This window comes from Orbilia oligospora (genome assembly GCF_000225545.1).
Source record: "Orbilia oligospora ATCC 24927 unplaced genomic scaffold scaffold00097, whole genome shotgun sequence".
In the NCBI taxonomy this organism is placed as follows: domain Eukaryota; kingdom Fungi; phylum Ascomycota; class Orbiliomycetes; order Orbiliales; family Orbiliaceae; genus Orbilia; species Orbilia oligospora.
Window position 1 is genome coordinate 1,096,486 of NW_011645654.1, and position 19,820 is coordinate 1,116,305.

Genomic DNA, 19,820 nt, shown 5'->3' on the forward strand with positions numbered 1-19,820 from the left:
GCGTTCACGGACTCGGCAGCACCGACCCCGCAACTAACTCCGATTTCTACTACGCAAAGTTTATGTCGCTACATGAAATTGCTCCGACGGCGCAACCGCCGGGACTGAATTTATCTTCCCATGTTTATACATGAATCTGTTGGGTCATTGTTGGTCTAATACGCTCAGCTGCGCTCTCAACGACTGCCCCAATTAAATCTTGATACGATAGGCCGGCGTTTTCAGCAATGGTCACAAGAGAAGACGCCCCTTGAATAAGACCGGCCAACGGATTAACCTTTCACATGTATAAAAACAATTAGCACAGTTACATAGTGAAATCTCTCTCGTGAAGAAGCCAGGGTGTCATACCTCAATAATACACGGCATTGCATCCGGGCCAAACTTGTCGGAGCGCACATCGATTCTTCCCAGATCGCGGCACTTTAGAAGCCTCCACGACTGCAAAGCAATCTCACAAGCTTTGATTACCTCCGGGTCCTTTGGATCCGGCACCGATTGGAGATTATGTGAGCCGTGACCAACTTTAAGGTTGAAAGTGCAGAAGTCAACCATATCTTCTGGTAGAATCCTTATCCCGCGGTCATTGGTTGTGATTACCTCCAAAGTTGAGGTGTCGACGGTGTGTCGGTTATGCCAACATATTTCGAGAACACCCAAAACTCGGGCTTTCACCCCAGTTCCAATGATACCCACAGTAAACTCTCGACCATTAAGAAAACTCTCAATGATTATATCCTGGCGGGGGTATTTCTTAAATAGAATCTCTACGCTCGTTCCTAATTCCTCAAAACCATGGATTTTACTGCTCGTGAGAACCCCCTTGGAAGTTCCTTCGGCAGCCGGCTTCGCAAATAGAGGGAATGAATGTAGTAGTTTCTCCCCATGCTTTGATTGCTTGATTGCGCGCAGAGCTTGTTCGCTTGCATTTCCAATCCCGCCATTCTGGACAATGGCAAACGGGGCTGTCGGGATCCCGAACAGCTCTAAAGTCAACTGTGGTAAAGGTTCCGGTTAATTCCTTGGTACCCTTCGAACGATTTAAAACGTATAACTTACTTTCGTCAACCCTTTATCCAAACAAACCGCATAGGTCGCTGCGCTGGCGCAAGTAAAGGGAATACCATATGCTTCAAGTAATCCCGGAATCTGAGCTTCTCGAGCAGTTCCAATAAACCCTTCACTGTCATTGTAAACGAGGTCCCATTTACTTGGGGAGCTCTCGTCATTCTCGTCAGTTATTGCCAAACGCTCGACAAGATCCTTAATACCCCCAATGAGCTCGACAATGTGCCCTAGGCTTCGAAGAGCGCGCATTACATCCGACATTGTATCTTCAGAAGTTAATTCGCAACATTCTTCGAAAGAGTAGCCCCGCGCTTGATACTTTTCTCTGCTTTCCGCCACGCAGGCTATTCGGAGAGAACGCTGAGGCATATTTCGTTGATATTGAGTAATCTAGCTTCTAAAATAAATAAAAAAACAACCAAAGAATTCTATGAAACTGAAGTCTATCTCAGAAAGTTGAGCTATATGGCTAGTATTTTGGCTATTAATTGAGAACGCCACCAATGAGCTAGGAACTTAGAGGGAAGGTATCCAAATATGTATGTAGACTACACTTTTATCACATATGAGCCCCTCCTGCCCTAAGAGCTCTGGGATCGGAGGCCAACTATCAATGTGACTAATCGGAGTCGTATATACATATGGTTTGTGTATGTGTACACGTCATAGATATTGAACGATTGCGAAAGTTACACCGCCATGCACCAACCAACCACCTGAATTAACTGTTTGCTCAGGGCCCAACTGTTTGGCTCAAGCCGGATCGCGGACGGGATTTAGGCTGGAGAAACTTTGTGTGCGACGAAATAATCTCGATTCCCGTCCTCAATACTACGTACCACTGCACTGGAACGAATCAACTCGGCGTTTGGTTTTGAGACTAGTCTGGGGTAAATATAGAGTCCATGTAATGTGTAAATTGGCCTTATCCTAGCATTGTGCAACCTGACGACAAGGGGTATTAAGGCGTGTTAGGCCGGTCCTACCCACTCCGTTCCGAATTGCGTATTCCCTATATTGTACGTTTTCCGGATCCTACATATTTTTTTAAAGTGATATCCTCGTGCTAATGTGCGACCACAATATATTTGAACGAAGTACAGCAGACCCATGGGTCCATCGATCAGGCACTGGGCCCCAACCAGCTACGATGTAAAGCAAAGAAAACATAAGTGTAACAAAGCAATTTCATAATACTTGAATTCCAACCCTCTGTCTTGATTTTAATGCACGCTCTGTGCTACCTTCTTTCTCCAAAATTTAAAGAACTCTTGACAAAGTGAGCCCATCAAATACCGGCAAAATAAGAGTCTCAACTCTTGGATCTTTCGCAGCGAGACCATTGAATTCCCTCAACTTCGATGCCCTCCATACTTCATCCTTGTCTCCACTTGAAGGATTGTTATCGCTATCATCTGCTACAAGCCCTCGCTTGAGAACGTTATCCGCGATCAGAATTCCATTCTTGCGGATGAGATTTAGATCCAGAAGAGTTTTGAAGTAATCGGGGTAGCCGCTAGAATTTTATTAATAATAACGTTAGCTTGACTGGCGTGCTCTTTCCCCATTACACAAAATAACCCTGTCAATGGGGGAGCAGGAATCAATGTTAGTGATGCATTGGCTAGGAAAGTTAACTTACTCCTTGTTTGCATCAATAAAAACCAAGTCAAAGGGGCCATCATTCTGCAGATTTTGGAGCCTATTCATAAAATCCGGATCTCAGCACAGGAAAACTTGTTATAACACTTAGGAGTCAACTCACGTCTCTATCGCAGGGGCCTCGATCAGGGTGACAATATTGTCTACACCAGCATCGCGGAAAGCGTTGCGTGCGATTTCACAGGTTTTGGGATTAACGTCAGTAGTGATAATCTGCCCCATAGTTTAGCGTAAGGCACTTCCAAAAATAAAAGAGAAAAAAAGACGAGCCATAATATACCTTTGCTCCTTCGACGTCCTTTAGAGCCTCTGCGAAAGCAAGTGCGCTAAACCCGCAGAAACAGCCAATCTCAAGAACTAAGAATTAAATTTTTTTTAGCTAGAGAAAACAACACAGCCAACGGACCGTTTTATTATTTTTCGAAAGCTAGAGGCCATACTTTTCTTTGCACCTATACTTCTCGCAGTCCAAATGAGATATTGTGCTTGTAATCCTGACACCATCATTTCCGAAAGTTCGGGAAGGTTTTCTTCGGTAAACTGTGCAAGTTTGAAAAGGTGTTCGGGTAGCGGGACGGAGTGTTCCTTGCAGTACCTGTACACCGCATAGGAGACTGCATCGTTGGGGAAGATGACTGGACCTTCGTCTTTCATTTTCGGTAGCTTTGGATGGTACTAGTGCTACAGTTGATAATTAAGTGTTAAACCATGTATATAATTCCGTTCATTTGCAATTGCAATATTTAAAAAAATAAAAATAAGTCGAAGATAGTGTATCTTGAAAAAAGTCTAGTTACGAGACTAGTATTTTGATATTATATCTGTGTTGCGATGTTGTAATTTTGAAGCTTCAACATTCAACAAGCGCAAGCAGCACTCGTCGAGCCGCATTGCTCGGCCTTGCTGCTTGGCCCGAATTACGTAGAGCTAGCTAGGTATGCATAGGCTCCAGTGCTCTCTCAGAGCTTAAACATCCAAGTCCTAGCAATTTGCATAAGACGTTTATTTTATTTTCAAACTGGGGAATCGGTAGAGCTCACTGTTTGTTTTCCGTTCCGGCTTCGGTCGAGGTCAGTCAATACAAATGCAACAATGCGGGGAATGTGTGACAGAGCTGTAGAATGTTGCAGATAAAGGACGAAAACGTACACAATCCTTGAGCCAACGGAAGTCTGCAGCTTATATGTATTTCACTTCCCATCGATGCCGGACTGATGACGAAATCCATCCGGTGGGACCGACCTGCTGAAATGGGGATAGCCCCCGGTCTTTCCAGCATTTCGAAACAAACGGACCGGCCCGGACTTGAAATATCCCTTTTGTATCATGATATCACCGCACACCGCTGTCGATTTTATGGGGATCCTTACTTTAATCTCAAGGTGGTTTTCAACTTCTGTATACGTAACTCTCTACCCGATTCATGTTCGTGGGGGTGGGTTTATATCTACCTTAAGCTCTATGTGACTAGTGGATAGGTTTTTCGATCGATTGATGGTTAAATAACAAAAAACGACAACCGCTAACTAGTATCGATACGATTACGCATTAGCCCTTGTACTTAATTAACCAGGTACTTACTTTTTCCCGTACCTAGAATTAGAAAGCGAACCGATTCCTTCCATAAAGAAGATAGCTATGACGGTCCGGTTAGGAATGTTAATTTATGTATCTATTGGACCGGATTGTATATCCATACAACCATGCATATTTAATAACACCTACAATCAAGATTTTTGTACTACTTGACCGCGATATCGACGCAACCAATTACACTGGTTGGCAATTTACACTAAATCGATACTGTAAAATCGCTCACACCAGCTAGTCTTCATCAATTTGTGTAATTAAATATGAAGAGAAAGAAAAAGAGAATGAAAGAAAAAAGCTTGGATAGATCGCCAAACTTGGCAAGGAATACTATAGAGGTTAATTGATTTTAATTGATGTAAGGGGGTTCAATTGCCTTGTGTCACCGGTGCCTCTGAGGTATCTATCCTGATATCGAAATCTGTAGGAGTCCGCATCACAGAAAGTGGAAGTGAATATCGAATATTAGCTAAAAATCGACTGATCCAGAGCAAATCCCAAAACGTATAAATAGGTAGTTAACTACTTAGTAAGCATTGTATAGCTGATGATGAAAGAATGCTCGTACTACGTACTACTGTGGAACTTCCTTGAATGAATTCGGAAAGATGCCTAACCTTTTATGGGTTTACTCCTAGACTACGGTATAAATCCTCGGAGTCAGAGGTTTAGATATATATCTCTCAGGCATAGATATCAGCTATTTGAATTTATACTCTCCGCAGAAATAAAGTTATCAAGAACTTCATATGATGAAACCATGTTTCTCAACCATAGTTTTAAAACTTTAGTCAGAAATCGACATCCATTTCTTCTAAGATGCTATAGTAACATATCCCCAGCCTTCAACCCTCCATCATCAGCACCGGCTCCTATAATCCCAGTGCCAGCCTACCAAAATCTCGAACGAGAACCATACTGGCAGAAAATACCACAATGGAAATCCATAAAAGAAGAAGAATTCTTAAAATATAGCTGGCAAGTAAGTCTCCGATCAAACTTCAAAAGCGAACGTTCGAACCAAACTAAATGGATGTAATACTTACTTATATATTACACGCACAGATAGCAAACACCGTCCAATCCACCCCCAAACTCTTCAACTTCCTCGAATCCGTCCTGCCGTCAAAAATCCCACACAATGATATCTCACAATCAAATACCCAAATATCCTCACAAGAGGAATTTATCCTAGACGTCATGGAAGGAATAAACTTGGCTCCAATGTCGACTCGTTTAACTCCCCATACCCTGAGTCGTATCGATTGGATAAATAACCCTCTCGGGGACCCACTAAGGAAACAATTCATCCCAATGAAATCATCAGTACTGCCCGATCACCCAAAGTTGACGCTTGACTCTCTTGGTGAAACGAATGATTCTCCTGTACAGGGTCTAGTACATCGATATCCTGATAAAGCACTTTTCCTAGGTATGTATATATATAGACACATCTACAATCCAACCTATCCAAAATCCACTATAAAATACTAATATAATTCCTAATAAACAGCAATATCTGTCTGCCCCGTCTACTGCCGCTTCTGCACCCGCTCCTACTCTATCGGCGGCGAAACCCCTTCCACCAAAAAATCCCGCTTCCTCCCCACCCGCAAACGTTGGTCCAAAGTCTTCGACTACATCGCCTCAACCCCATCTCTCCACGACATAGTCATCTCCGGCGGTGACGCATACTACTTAGACCCGCAACAAATCCTCGAAATCGGCCAACACCTCCTTTCGATCCCCCACATCCGTCGTATACGTTACGCCAGTAAAGGCCTAGCCGTATGTCCCAGTAGAATACTAGATGGTGAAGATTCCTGGGCAGAGACTTTGGTACAGGTTTCGGCCGCCGCGAGGATGATGGGTAAGTCCGTGGCGTTGCATACACATTTTAACCATCCGAATGAGATTACTTGGGTTACGAAACTTGCGGCGCAGAGGTTGTATGAAAGTGGAGTTACGGTTAGAAATCAGACGGTGCTGTTGAGAGGGGTGAATGATGATTGTGAGACTATGAAGGGTTTGATACATGGTTTGGCGGAGATGAATATTCAACCCGTGAGTTTCTTCTCGAGATATATCCCTTAGATGATCTGGTTGATTATGTAGAGCGAAGCTAACTTGAGGGCCATTGGTATAATAGTATTACGTCTACCAGGGGGATATGGTACGAGGAGTAGAAGACCTGAGAACGCCGTTACACAAAAGCCTTGAACTAGAAAGAAACATAAGGGGCACAATTGCGGGCTTTATGATGCCGCAATTCGTCGTTGATCTCCCAGCGGGCGGTGGGAAGAGATTGGTCTCCTCGTATGATAGTTACGATAGAAAAACGGGTGTGTCGAGATTCACTGCGCCGGGTGTTAAAGGAACAAATACCTTTGAGTATCATGATCCGGTATGGTCTGTAGCGGCTTAAGGGATCATTCTGAATCTTATCCTGGTAATTATTTTTTTTTGAACGGAATTGAGTGGTTAATTACTATGTAGCGGCTTGGAAGAGAATTGGATATAGCTAAGTACTTAGGTATTCAGGCTTTTCATGAAAACAAAGGAGATTAAGGTATATATGTCGGAGAAGCCGTATATGCATATAAACATCGCAAAAGAACCGCAACAGTTATGACATGTAGGCAAGCCAGAAAAATAAAATAAAAATAGTAGGCTAAATAAACTCATCTCGAGAAAAAACATAAAATACCGCCACATTAAAATGGGTTAGATATCTAGTATTAACCAAGAAAGCTTCTTTGCCTCCTTGAGAAATATTTTCAAAAGAAATATAATCGCTGGGATACTCATAAAATCATAAACGCCATAAACTCCAGACCTGCCCATCATCGGCGGATAGGTAGAAAGACTCTTACTGACTGGCCTTGAATTTCTCATAGTCGAACTCCTCGACCTCATCGTAGGCTGACCCATCGCCATCCTCATCTTCAAAGGCATAATCTTCGTCGATCAGGGCCTCGGGGATGTTATAGTCATCTTGACTATCATACGCGTAGTCATCATATTGATCGGGGTCGTATTGATACTGGTATTGATCATCATAGTCGTAATCCTCTTCGGCGTCTTCGTAGTGTTCATATTCTGAGGGTGGCTCCGAAGACGTGAGGGCAGGCGATGCTGAGCCAACTGATAGCACATCTTCCGTTTCCTGTTCAATTATTGTCGGTTCTAAAGCTGGAGTAGATGTTGAACTTAGGACTTCCTCGGTTGGTGTTACGACTGGGGCTTCGAAGTCCTTAGGCATTGGCCCAAAGATTCTTTGTGGTCCGAACTTTAAACCTAACCTCTCCAAAAACGACCCATCGCCTTTAACCTCTGGAACGACGTCTTCCGGAGATTCTGGCAAATTTGTGGAGATATTCTCATCGTTTTGCGAATCCGGAGCATCATGGGTGCCTGCTGCAATTTCCTCCGGGACCTGCTCCACTACGTTTTCGCCCTCTTCGACGGTCTCCATAGTGCCACTTGAGGAGTCGGAATTCTTGGATCCTCCAGAGCTTCGTGGCCGTGATCTGGATCTAGAACTTCGGGAAGAGGCCCTAGACTTCGAAGCGGATCTAGAAGACGGAGGCCGAGAACTAGCTCTTCCATTCCTTGTAGGGGGTCGGGATGCATCTTGAGATTCAGCATCTACATCATCAGTTTCAGGCTGAGAGGTATTATCGGACTCGTCAACTTCCCCGTTACGTGAAGATGGGCGAGAGTTATAATCAGATGGCCGTTGCTGAGGCGTGTATCCTGTCCGTACAATTGGCTCAGGCAACCGCTCATCTTCTTCCGGGATAAGTCTAGCAACTTCTGGTGAAACTTCTCCATCCAACTCACTGGCTGGTGTATTAGTTGGCTCTTCAATGTCTTGGTATGCTTCACTTGGCTCCACAGTCTCCTGCGATGGTTCCATAATAGGTATCTGAACCTTACTGGGGCTAGCAGGAACTTCTCGGATCGGAGGTGGGAGTTCCAGTTCAGGGATATCACTGTCGCGCCAATCTGGGCCTGCATCTCTAACATCCGCTTTTCCAACATCGATATCCCCGGCCTCGGAAAGACGATCGAAGTCATCATAAACGGGTAGATTCGGTGAGTGGTAATGATGAGTGGGTTCTTCAGGGAAATTCTTCCTCTCGCGAGAACGGTCCCTCCGGTACGGTGCAAGAGGAGGGGAGCGGGAACCGGACCTTTCATAGCCGGCAGAGTCCTCATCTTCGGATTTCTGCTCGCCGCGACCTCTTGCATCCTCGTCAGCGTTTAGTTGCTCTTGTCCAGACTTGATTTCAGATCCAGGTTGAAGTTTGACAGGACCAAATCCAAAGGCCGCCTCGTCTTCATCGATAAGGTCTAGATCTTCAATGATGGATCCTTGATTGGAAGGGCCGTCCTCACGTTCCGATGCAGCCCTTCTTATCGCTGCTGGAACATCCTCTGGCATAACACACTTCCCACCAACCTGGATACCATAAACAACGCTCTCACGTTCGAGGCCTCTCTTCTGAGCCTCCTGCCATTCAAGATTAGCTTTCTCTCCTGCCAATAGCCCTATCCCAGAGCCCGGAAGCATCTTTTCCACCTCTGCGATGACATCACCAAGGATTGAAGGTGGCGCAGGGGCATATTGAACTTCCAGAGGCACTTGGTTCATATCAGGAGCGGCTTGCTGTTGTTGCTGGAGTATTTGCATTTCTCGCGCGACTTGCGTTTCCATGAAGTTTCGAACCATATAGTCGAGGTTCCTTTGCGCAAAATAGCTGTTGACACTAAATGCAATCAGTCCGGCAAAGGGAATGGCAATTAGTAACAATGTGGGTAGCGGGATCGCCGAAAGGGTTTTGATTGTAGGTTTCAGCATGTCGCGAAGTCTATCGATGAGACCTTCCGGGAGAGGATCCTCCTTCTCCAGCGGAGAAGGTGATGAAGATTTTGACTGTTTAGGACTCCTGGACACCGACCTTCCCCGGGGAGAACTTTCACCAGGTGTGAATGGGGCTGTCCCCGACTCGCCCGAGTTCTTACGTGATTGAGCTCGGCTTCCAGGAGATGAACTCGTACCAAACGATTTGTCAAAGCTTCGCCTGATACTTCTTCTCCTTCTCTCTCTAGACGTGGGCCCCTTCGTCGGTTGTGGTTGCGGACTGCCAGCCCGAGACACCATTGGAGAGATATCTGGTGAAATATCAGGGGAAGAAAATCTAGACGGCATCGGCGACGGTCCAGCCGTCTTAGGAGTCACTGCCCGTCTATTTCGCAGAGGAGTTGGTTTCACTTCGGGTTCTTCATCTGAGATATCCACCGGGATGTTTTCCTTATTGTCAATGCTCTCATGGCGATTTTCCTTGTCCTCTTCCAGATCCTCCAGCGCTGTACCGTCATCAGAAATAGCAAGACCGACTATGGCCATGTTCCCTGGGTTTCTACTAGAAGTGGGGCGAGAGGCCGTCTTTTCACTAGCAGCATAACTCCTAAGTTCTGCAGGAGTGATCTCGCGGCTGGCTCGGCGGGATGAGGGATGTAACCTATGAGGGTTTGAAATCTTTCTCTGTTCCGGAGAAGGCGACGGCGATACAGTAGGAATATCTTCAGACTCAGAACCGATCGCTTCGCTTTCCACGCTTGTTTCACGAGAAGAACCAATGATAGAGTGGTGAATCGCAGTATCCATTGTGAAAGCGCTGAGTCTTCGGTCTTCTTCTTTCTCCGTAGCTAATGCTGCTCCTTGGGACGGTCGCTTGGCATTTTCATCGTTGTCCTGTTGTCGCGAACCCTCATCGTCCGTCGTCCAGGAGTCTTCGCTCTTGAACCGTTCAGTTGGCTTCTCTTCCTTATCGTCTTTGTCTTCCCAGATAGGAACGAATTCGCCATCCTCCTCTGTTGGTGGTTCAAAAATCGGAACATCTAGATCAACACCATCTTCGTATATTTCTTTCGCCTTCTCAACATCCGGTAGCATTATATCCAGCTCACTGAGCGGCTCTTGCTTGATATAATTACTAGAATTCCGACTCCTCATAGAACCGCTCGGGACGCGGGCGCCAGAGGGCTTCCTCCGACCAGCAGAAAGTCTCCTAGGTTGCGGCATCTCCTCGTCTGTCGTTGTTTCAACACCAGGTAATGGTTGAACCCGCCTCTTGAACTGGAAGCCGCCTTGAAGACTTCTTTTCCCGTCACTCCGCTGAGATGAGGGTCTAAGGGTCTTAGGTGGGTCAATATCCTCGTATCCAGGCGTAACAGTGACTTCAACATCTATTCTTTCCATCTCTTCCCAGCTGCGACTCCATGCGCCGGATCTCATCAAGCCATTCGAAGCAAATATATTGATTGTATACCATTTCTCAGTATGTGTGTAAGGTCTTCGGTGCTTACGTGGCCTTTCATGGCGACAGAATTCGGGTTTGAGACGCCTTCGGGTACATGTAGGACAGTATCCTTCGCCTTCCTCGTCCGATGATCCGACATATGAACCTTCCGAATGCGATGCGCAGTCATCAAATGAGTATGTCGCTGTCTTCTTGAAAGGTGGAGGAGTTTCTTGATCAAGACCAAGATTCTCTGCAATCATTTCAATTAAGCCTTCATAGTCATCGTTAGGATGAGGCAGCAGAAGGCCCCGGGCAACAACTGTCGGGGAAATCATTTTGCGCAAGTGATTGGCAAGAACTGACGATGCAGGACCTTGTGCAGGCAACGGGAGAAGAGTAACATGTAGTAATACCAAAGGAGAAGGGTCGGGTGATGGAGCGACCGGGACATCCAATATACGGCCTCCTTTGCGGCTCGGAGACGGATTTCCTCTAGGAAACCCGTTCTTACCGTTCTTCTTTTTCTTTTGGGAAGAAAACGGCGAGAAAATTGGGACATCCTGAAAAACAGAGTTCACGGTACCACCACGGGAGGATGATAGCCGACTCCTCGATACATAGGGACTAGGCGATTCCGAAACAGTAGATGGTAGAATAATGCCGTTGTCACCGGCCACCCGGCCAGCGGTCTTAAGTGTTGCAGAACGAATGGAAGGCCCAAAGGGGTTTGGTGGCGGAGTGCCAGACCTCTCATCATCAGAGTCCCGTTCTGTTAGGCGAGAGTAGTTCCTAGGACCACTAAAATGATAATCTGGAATGGAGGGGGGCCGAAGAGGCGATTCTGATTCGGAATCACTCTGTTCGAATATCGCGTCGATCTCGGTGGCATCTTTGCTGGTGGTTTCTAAGAGAGTGTCGTGGGAAGTCTCTGAGGGTAAAGCGACCTCTGGTGGAAATGTAGAAATGTCGTCCAAGTTATCAATTGATTCTTCCAGCGACATGTCTAGGAACTGAGCCTTCTTAGGGCTGGTCATCTTGGAACCGCCGTCGTCGGTTGGTGGAGTGCTCCGTGTTGAGGACAGCGAGGGACGTGAAGAATTCGAAGCGGAACGAGATGAAGACATGGTGTGCGTATTGACCACTGCGCTGCACTCAGCTACGTGACGCAAACAAACATCGACAACAAACAACAATTATTATGTACTCTAGCAAGCAAGTAGTAGTCGTACTATGTAGGTATGTCGCAGCTCGCTCGTTCACTCAATTTGACAGTGAAGGATTAGCTAGGTATAACCAGAGATATCGTGAGATAAGTAAGTAAGTGGTAGGTAAGTATATATAAAAAGAAGCGGGGAACTGGAATAAATCTAAATGGCAAAGCAGCGGCAAGCCGGTCCAGCTGCGATCCAGCTGGGAATCGGGTGCAACGAACAAGCTATAAACGGCAAATTAATTGGAATAGTTTGAAGTTGGACAGAATAAGAACAAGTGACTGTACGATGCATGCGAGGGGGAAAGTGCCGGCCGGGATGAGGTTACGTTTTAACAGCATTCCATCGGCGCTGCGCTGTGTTTTCTTTTCGTCTGTCGCAGCTGCTGACCCCGAACGGGCAGTTTGTTTACCGGTCGGCGCTGGCTGCTTGTTGTGACGCTGCCCGAACCGGTACTGTTGGCGACATTGGCAAGACAACCACCAACGTCGGTGCCAACACAGAGCTCCACTTCTGTCCGCCCACCACCATGCGCACCCAATCACTGAGGTTCTTCTGATGCATGGCCTGATAGCTGATAGCAACTGCCTGCTAACTGCAACTCTGGCTTATCGCTTTCATCCTCATTCATTCATTCTGTCATTCATTCGTTCATTCACTTGGCTACTTGGTTATACCCGCATTGCGACGGTGATGGCCAGACGTCACCTTAGCGACATTTCTCGTCACAGCCATGCAGCATTTCACACAACTTAAAAGGACGATATGAACTAGTAGCTGATTGCGATGGCTTCTACTTATCGATAATACTATTGTACGCCATCGTATTGCAATGTGCGGTCAAACAAGGATATACAAATATCAACAATCCATAAACCCCAATTCAGGTTGATTAGGCATTCCTGACTTTTTATTGTTATTCTTTCATGTGTGTATTTGCATTGTTTTGGACTCTCTTGGGATCTGGTCTCCTACTATTCCTTCTAACATGTATTAAATAATACCCGCAGGCTCTATTTATGTAAGTACATAGGTACTTACGTACTTAAGTAAGTATATATATCAATAATTCCATATTAAAATATGTATTAAAACATCCTTCGCAGAGTGAAATATGAAAACTGACTAAGATACAATTCGTAAGTTCGTGCGGCTTGTCCTGTTCCTGCCCAGACTCCGCCAACGAGACCGACCAGACTCCGCCAATTTTTGGCATTCGTCGGAAAACTGTGTTGAAACCGGTGGTTACGTACTTTCACACGGGAAAGGAGCATTCGGTTTAATTTTTTAGTTCCTTAAAGTACCTACTTAATACCTATGTCAAGGAAAGATAGTAACCCCAGATATCAGAGAAGTAGTGCTCTAGCTGTAAGTACTTATAGCGACAGACAATATCCCACAGCGAAGAAGTTTCGATCAGCGCAGGTTCGTTTAGGTTTGTTTGATTTCATTACGACTTCCAGTAAATGACATCCCGAAGAATATGAGAAGCTTACCAAGTAGATACATGTATACAATCGCGACGAAATTGTCAACCCCTGTTCATGTGGATTCATACCTGCATTCCATCGCATATATACTATGAAGTTTAAATCATAGGCCTGGCTACAGATACCAACTTTAATAATCAATTTTGGTGTGAGATTTTATACACCATGTCTCGTCGTCCACATAAAAAGTCGAGGAATGGTTGCCTACAATGCAAGAAACGCCACATCAGAGTAAGATATAAAAACCATACTTTCTTCACTGTTTATTCATGCAAAGGCGTCGCTAACACTAGTATCTCTCGACCGGTTAATTAAAAACAAAAGTGTGACGGGTTTGCCCCAATATGTGCAAACTGTCGTGGAGCGGAGCTAGAATGTTCCTACCTTAAAAACCAGACGCCTCCCATACTTCTAGCAGTACCGAATAATCGTGCGGGTGTATATGCTGCTTCACCAAGCTCCGGTTCAAATGCTTCTCCGGCGCCTTCGATATCAAGTTCTGATTCCTTAATCTCAGGGCAAAATGATACCAGTTCCACTCCATCTGTTGCAGTACTTTCATTTCCTGAGCCAGGGCCTTCAGTCCAGGCCAGTTCAACCAAACCGCAAGATCCTTTCAGCATAAACGAAATTCACTTGGAACTCTTTATGAACTTATCGAGTCAAGACTTTCGTTCATCAGAAGATCCCTCTCAGCCAGAGTATATACCTTCGACAGTATACATTGAACACGGCCTCGCCACCCCCTATCTAATCCACCAAATGCTTGCCATGTCGGCATTGCATTTAAGTACAACTTTCACCGATCGTCAAAAGATCAATCATTACCATTCCTACGCCACGGGGCTCCAAAACCGAGCCCTCTCACTCTTCAACCAGGCCAATCCGGTGCTAGAAGTCACATCATCCAACTGTATCCACATGTTTCTTTTTTCATCCGCAGTGGGTGTCCATCTACTATGCGACACTTTACATTATCAACGCGGAAGCCTTGATTCATTCATCGAAAAGTTTACTCACGACGTCAATGTCTACCGCGGCGTATTAGCCGTTGTCAATCAATGTTCTCCAGCAGTTCGAGAACAAGAAATCGGACCAAACTTAAGGCTAGGTCAAGTTTTCCTGCAAATCCCGGATGCAACCGGATCAGAATGTGATGATCTTATCAAGCTCATAAATGCATCTAACATACCGGAATCTTCGCGCGAGGTGTATCTACAAGCAGCGAGTGACCTGCAACGTATGTTCGATTGTGCACAGGGTAAATCAAGGGTTTCTGTGCTATTTACTTGGGTGATACTTCTATCTCCTGCTTACGTAGCCCTGCTGCGCCTATGTGAGCCAGAAGCGCTTGTAGTATTGGCGTTTTATGCAGTGTTATTGCATCGGGGGCGGTCTATGTGGCTGATTGGGGATGGTGGTCGGTTTTTGATAGAGGCAATCAGTGATAGGTTGGGGGAAAATTGGCGGGGATGGTTAAGGTTCCCAATAGAGGCACTACAGGAACAGGAACAGGATGTATCTTAAACTTTGAATTCATCAATTTAATTAAAAGTGCCAATTTTCCTATACGAATTAATCGGGACAATACCCATCTAAAAATCAATAATACGAGAGAATATCATAGTATACCAGGGACGACATCAACCTCAATGCGTGTCGACGTCTACGTATACAGAACCGGAATGACCGTACCAAGAATCTTAATAGCGGCTCTTGCTTCACAACGACAACACCAATATACGCAACATCTCTACTGAACTACAGGCACAAACCTTTTTTCGTTCGTATTTGGTGTTAAGGCTTAGATCTCGGACAAATTAATCTGCAGCACCCGTGGTGGAGCCTGCAGACCTGCGCAGTCGAACCAAATGCTGTGCTGACGTACTGGTCATAGGCGAAACAACGCCAAGAATTACTAACCTTGTCGGAGAGAATCGTACACTAAGTCTTAAGCGGTCTGATATGCAGACACTAAACCTAATATGGCCTATACGCGTACACTAGACCGGTTTGGGTCGGACTGAGTCGCTTTCACCGGGTGAGTTTTATATCTTTGATAGAATACCGACATCCTAAGGAGGTCTGTGAGGCTATTATTGTAAACGTTATATCGATTTTCTGTATTTTAATTTTGAGGATTCAAAGTCTAGGTTAGAAATATAAGTATGACTTCTATCTTCATCTCAAATTTCTGTTATTACTCAGTTCACCAGTTCAAACTACATCAAGAGCAGTCCAATTTCTAGAGCTACTCAAGTCGATATCCTATTCAATCTTCTTCTATTCTTTTGGCTTATCTTATCTTATTTCATTTTCAAAATTTCTCTCATTGAAAATATCTACTTCCAAGTTCCAACGGATCTACCTACTAGATTATACATACAATTCTTTCAGAAAATATTCTTTCCTTTCAACTATATATATATATACATCACCGCAGTTATGGTTGAACTTAAACCTGTGGAGGGAGACGTCTACCTGTGGAAATACCTACCATCGATCCCAGCAGCAGCATTATTCCTCGTCCTTTTTGCGGTCGCAACAGGTGTTCTTTGCTGGCGCTTGATCAGAACCCGGACATGGTTCTGCATACCATTTGCAATCGGTGGAATCCGTATGTCCATCCCCAATTTCCAACTTAGTTATAATTTATTATCGAAAGCCTACGCTAACACTTAATATTCATAAACAGTCCAAGTAGGCGGCTATGGTGTCCGTATATACTGTCACTGGCACACCGACGAAATCCCCGCCTTCGCCGTCCAAAGTAGTTTCATCATTCTCGCTCCCGTGTTCTATGCCGCCTCGATTTACATGGTCCTCCGCCGCCTCATCTGTTCAATCAAAGGAGAACGCTTTTCGATCGTCCCAGCGAAATGGTTAACCTGGATTTTTGTCGCAGGCGATGTAATCGCCCTAAGCATCCAAGGAAACGCCGTGGGTCTAACCTTCAAAGAAAGCACCCAAAAGATCGGAGAATGGATCATCACCGCTGGATTAATCGTTCAAATCCTCATCTTCGGTTTCTTCATCATCGTGTGCAGTATCTTCCACGCTAGGATGAATAAAGATGTTAGCGAAAATCCTAGAAGTGGACCGCATTTGACTATTCCATGGAGGGCCGGGTTGAAGATGTTGTATGCCTGCAGCGCATTGATCATGGTCAGGTCGGTGTTTAGGGTTATTGAGTACGTTATGGGGGTTGATGCGTACTTGTTGGCAAATGAGTGGCCTTGGTATATTTTTGACGCTGTTTTGATGCTTGCGACGCAAGTTATCTTTGTGGTTTGGTTCCCGGACCAGTTCCGACCGGAGGAGATTGTTTTGAAGAGTGAGGGAGATAGTGAGGATGGGCACACCCTTGTGGAGGTGGAGCGCAGGGGCTTTGATAACTGTTAGGAGGGAGATACGTATAAGGACTCGGGGACTGGTTGATTCAATCCATGAAGATATATGTACTATCCTCGAATCCGGGACACATCAGCCACACCCAGTCAGTATGCTCATACTCGTATACCATCTTCGTTTATCTGCATTTATAAAGGACTGGGCCGATAGTTAATGTTTTTTTTTGAATTGTGGGATGTTATTGTACAATTGTAAAGATCTCTTCATTTCTCCTTTTTTCTTTTTTTCAGTTTCATTTTTTGTTCTTTTGTTCTTTTTACTCTTTTTATTTTTTTGTTATTATACCTAAGTAGTTAAGGATAGAATATGCATGTAGATTTAACTTGATACTTGTCACTCTCCGGGGCACTTTAGCAGATATTGAACTTGGAAACAGTTGATTCATGATCGATAAGGCCAATACGCTCCGAGAACTAATCGAAATACAACAAGACGTGTGTTGCCAAAGTTTCAATTTTCAGGATTCAACTTTGATTTACCCCCACGTCGCATAGCTGACTTAGCCAAAGCCTCGATTTCGAAAGGTCAAACGGCCTCGCTATTTCCTTCCTTTGGTCTTACAAATCCGATCCCGTCTCAAGGTTATTAATTGAGATATCTCAAACTCGGGACCGAAGGAGCACATTGTCATCCACTTCAAGCATGCAATTGCCTTGCTTGCTGTTGGCCAAAGAACGAAACGCAATCAATCTGACATGCAAACCCTTGCTGTACCACCACATTTTCTCAAATCCCCGAATCCTTTCGCGTCGCAAAAAAGGCTCCCTGAACCTGGTCAATGCAATGGATTTGAGATATTGACCTACTTGCGACCTTCTGGAACCGATTAATGTTGGACTGACGCTGCATTAGTCGCCTGACTATGGTACTAGTTTACTATACTTTTTGATATTCAATGGCTATGCTTTGGTCGTGCACTTTTCTGCGCACCGGCGACATGGCGGTGACAAGGTTATATACGTTATCGCATGCAATTATATTACGTATCTGCTAAGGCACTGAAAAAATTGTGCTCGACGACCGGACCGACATATATTCACAGTCTTTGAACACAGCCCATTTTTGTATAAAATAACGGATATCTTCCCAAATTTTCGCTTTTTTCTGCTCATCGCGCGGAACATCCATATCCTCGTCAATAAATCTTCCGATCCGAGGCCAGCCAGCCAGCCAGAAAAAAAAAATGTCCGAGCAAGCCGCAATGATGTCAGATGCCGCCAAGGGCCCGGCAGTTGAAATGTCAACCTCAACTTCTATGGTTCCAACATCCCCCACCAAACCAAAGTTCGACTTAACTCTATATTTGGTAACTTCTTCGTCTCTTCTTCCTCAAAATTGTACCCTTGAGTCGCATATTGAGGCCGCTATCAAAGGCGGTGTTACAATTGTACAACTCCGTGAGAAGAATCTTGATACTGCGCCGTTTATTGCGCTTGGGAAGCGCATTCACTCGATCACCAAGAAATATGGCGTCCCATTACTTATCAATGATCGAGTCGATGTTGCATTGGCGGTCGGGTGTGAAGGCGCCCATATCGGATGGGATGATATGGGTCCGTTCTCTTTAAACAATTTCCCAAATAGTTATCTAGGTATATAATATCTAACAACGGTTATATCTAAAGACTACAATACTGCTCGCAATCTCCTCGGGCCGACCGCCATAATTGGTTTATCAGTATCAAACGTGACCCAGGCGTCTCTCGCCGCCTCTACTACTGCGGACTATATTGGCATCGGGCCAATATTCCCTACCCGAACAAAACCAGATGCCTCAGCTCCCCTCTACCCTTCCGGCCTACGCCAAATCCTTGGACTGATCTCTTCAAAAAGACCGGAGCTTCCCTCCGTGGCTATCGGCTCTATCAACGCGGCCAACTTACAAGCCGTCCTCTATAAATCCCGACCGACAGAGGGACTACCTCTCGCCGGAGTAGCGGTTGTAAGCGCAATCATATCATCCACCGACCCAGAATCCGCAGCTTCTGGATTACTCTCCCTCTACAAATCCCCACCACTATGGGCATCACCACCACCATCTCAATCAACAGCATTCAACCACTTCTACCTCCCACTAATCCTCGACAAAGTCGTTACTATACTCCGAACAATCAAAGAGCATAAACCATTAGTCCATCATATCACCAACGCAGTGGTGAAGAACTTTAGTGCAAATGTAACGTTGGCTGTGGGCGGAAGTCCAATAATGTCGGATAATCTGGAGGAAGTAGCTGATTTAGCTGCGATCGCGCCGCACTCGGCTTGTCTTGTGAACATGGGTACTTCTGGGCCTGGAGAGAGAAGATTGTATTTACAGGCTATAAGGGAGAACAATAAAACGGGGAAGCCAGTGGTGTTTGACCCTGTTGGTGCTGGTGCGACTGGGATGAGGAAAGAGACGGTTAGGTGGGTGTTGGATGAGTGTGGATATGTGGATGTCATCAAAGGGAACGAAGGCGAGATCAGAACAATAGCTGGAGAAGGAATCAGAATGAAGGGTGTGGATTCAGACTCAGCAGGGGGGATTGATGATTTGATAAAAGTTGTGAAGGGTGTCGCTGGGAGAGAGAGTATGTTACATTCTCCTTGACTTGATCGTTTTGATATACTAATCTGAGGGGGGTAATAGGAAACGTGGTAGTCACAACCGGTGTTACAGATGTACTGTCAGACGGAGTCAGAACCGTCCTAGTGAATAACGGACATCCATTCCAAGCCCTAGTCACGGGAATGGGATGTGCCCTTGGATCGGTTCTTTGCGCAGCTCTGGCAGTCAATAAGGATGATAAGTTGATGAGCTGTTTGGCAGCGGTTTTACTTTACAATGTTGCCGCGGAAAGAGCAGTCAAAAAGGATGGGTCTAGAGGCCCTGGCTCATTTTCAGCAGCATTTTTGGACGAGCTTTACGAAATAGGCGAGATATGTGCTAGAGGAGAGAGTGGTTGGCTTGATGGTGTCAAAGTAGAGTTTATGTGATTCGAAATACCTATGTTCGAGATGACTAGCCCGGGATTAGAAGAACTCGAGAATTAATTCTTTCTATCATGGAACTTTGCATCCCCAAACAATGCCTTGCG

General features: G+C 45.3%; 7 protein-coding genes across 7 annotated transcripts; 3 read left to right on the forward strand and 4 right to left on the reverse strand.

Moving 5' to 3' along the window:
• Positions 1 to 124: 124 nt before the first annotated feature.
• On the reverse strand, positions 125 to 1,329 carry AOL_s00097g318 (uncharacterized protein; the record flags this gene model as incomplete). Its single annotated transcript, XM_011126151.1, has 3 exons — positions 125 to 277; positions 352 to 996; positions 1,060 to 1,329. The coding sequence occupies 3 exons, from the start codon at positions 1,327 to 1,329 to the stop codon at positions 125 to 127; spliced, it is 1,068 nt and encodes a 355-aa protein (XP_011124453.1).
• A 999-nt stretch (positions 1,330 to 2,328) lies between these two features.
• On the reverse strand, positions 2,329 to 3,384 carry AOL_s00097g319 (uncharacterized protein; the record flags this gene model as incomplete). Its single annotated transcript, XM_011126152.1, has 5 exons — positions 2,329 to 2,584; positions 2,711 to 2,770; positions 2,834 to 2,943; positions 3,011 to 3,087; positions 3,171 to 3,384. The coding sequence occupies 5 exons, from the start codon at positions 3,382 to 3,384 to the stop codon at positions 2,329 to 2,331; spliced, it is 717 nt and encodes a 238-aa protein (XP_011124454.1).
• Positions 3,385 to 5,080: 1,696 nt separating this feature from the next.
• On the forward strand, positions 5,081 to 6,745 carry AOL_s00097g320 (uncharacterized protein; the record flags this gene model as incomplete). Its single annotated transcript, XM_011126153.1, has 4 exons — positions 5,081 to 5,302; positions 5,386 to 5,752; positions 5,834 to 6,384; positions 6,470 to 6,745. The coding sequence occupies 4 exons, from the start codon at positions 5,081 to 5,083 to the stop codon at positions 6,743 to 6,745; spliced, it is 1,416 nt and encodes a 471-aa protein (XP_011124455.1).
• A 444-nt stretch (positions 6,746 to 7,189) lies between these two features.
• On the reverse strand, positions 7,190 to 11,755 carry AOL_s00097g321 (uncharacterized protein; the record flags this gene model as incomplete). Its single annotated transcript, XM_011126154.1, has 1 exon — positions 7,190 to 11,755. The coding sequence occupies one exon, from the start codon at positions 11,753 to 11,755 to the stop codon at positions 7,190 to 7,192; it is 4,566 nt and encodes a 1,521-aa protein (XP_011124456.1).
• Positions 11,756 to 13,712: 1,957 nt separating this feature from the next.
• AOL_s00097g322 (uncharacterized protein) lies at positions 13,713 to 13,955 on the reverse strand (the record flags this gene model as incomplete). The annotated part of the gene is made up of 1 exon (XM_011126155.1): positions 13,713 to 13,955. The coding sequence occupies one exon, from the start codon at positions 13,953 to 13,955 to the stop codon at positions 13,713 to 13,715; it is 243 nt and encodes an 80-aa protein (XP_011124457.1).
• Positions 13,956 to 15,777: 1,822 nt separating this feature from the next.
• Positions 15,778 to 16,734, forward strand: AOL_s00097g323 (uncharacterized protein; the record flags this gene model as incomplete). The annotated part of the gene is made up of 2 exons (XM_011126156.1): positions 15,778 to 15,949; positions 16,028 to 16,734. The coding sequence occupies 2 exons, from the start codon at positions 15,778 to 15,780 to the stop codon at positions 16,732 to 16,734; spliced, it is 879 nt and encodes a 292-aa protein (XP_011124458.1).
• Positions 16,735 to 17,926: 1,192 nt separating this feature from the next.
• On the forward strand, positions 17,927 to 19,719 carry AOL_s00097g324 (uncharacterized protein; the record flags this gene model as incomplete). Its single annotated transcript, XM_011126157.1, has 3 exons — positions 17,927 to 18,296; positions 18,369 to 19,313; positions 19,373 to 19,719. The coding sequence occupies 3 exons, from the start codon at positions 17,927 to 17,929 to the stop codon at positions 19,717 to 19,719; spliced, it is 1,662 nt and encodes a 553-aa protein (XP_011124459.1).
• Between the last annotated feature and the right edge of the window lie 101 nt (positions 19,720 to 19,820).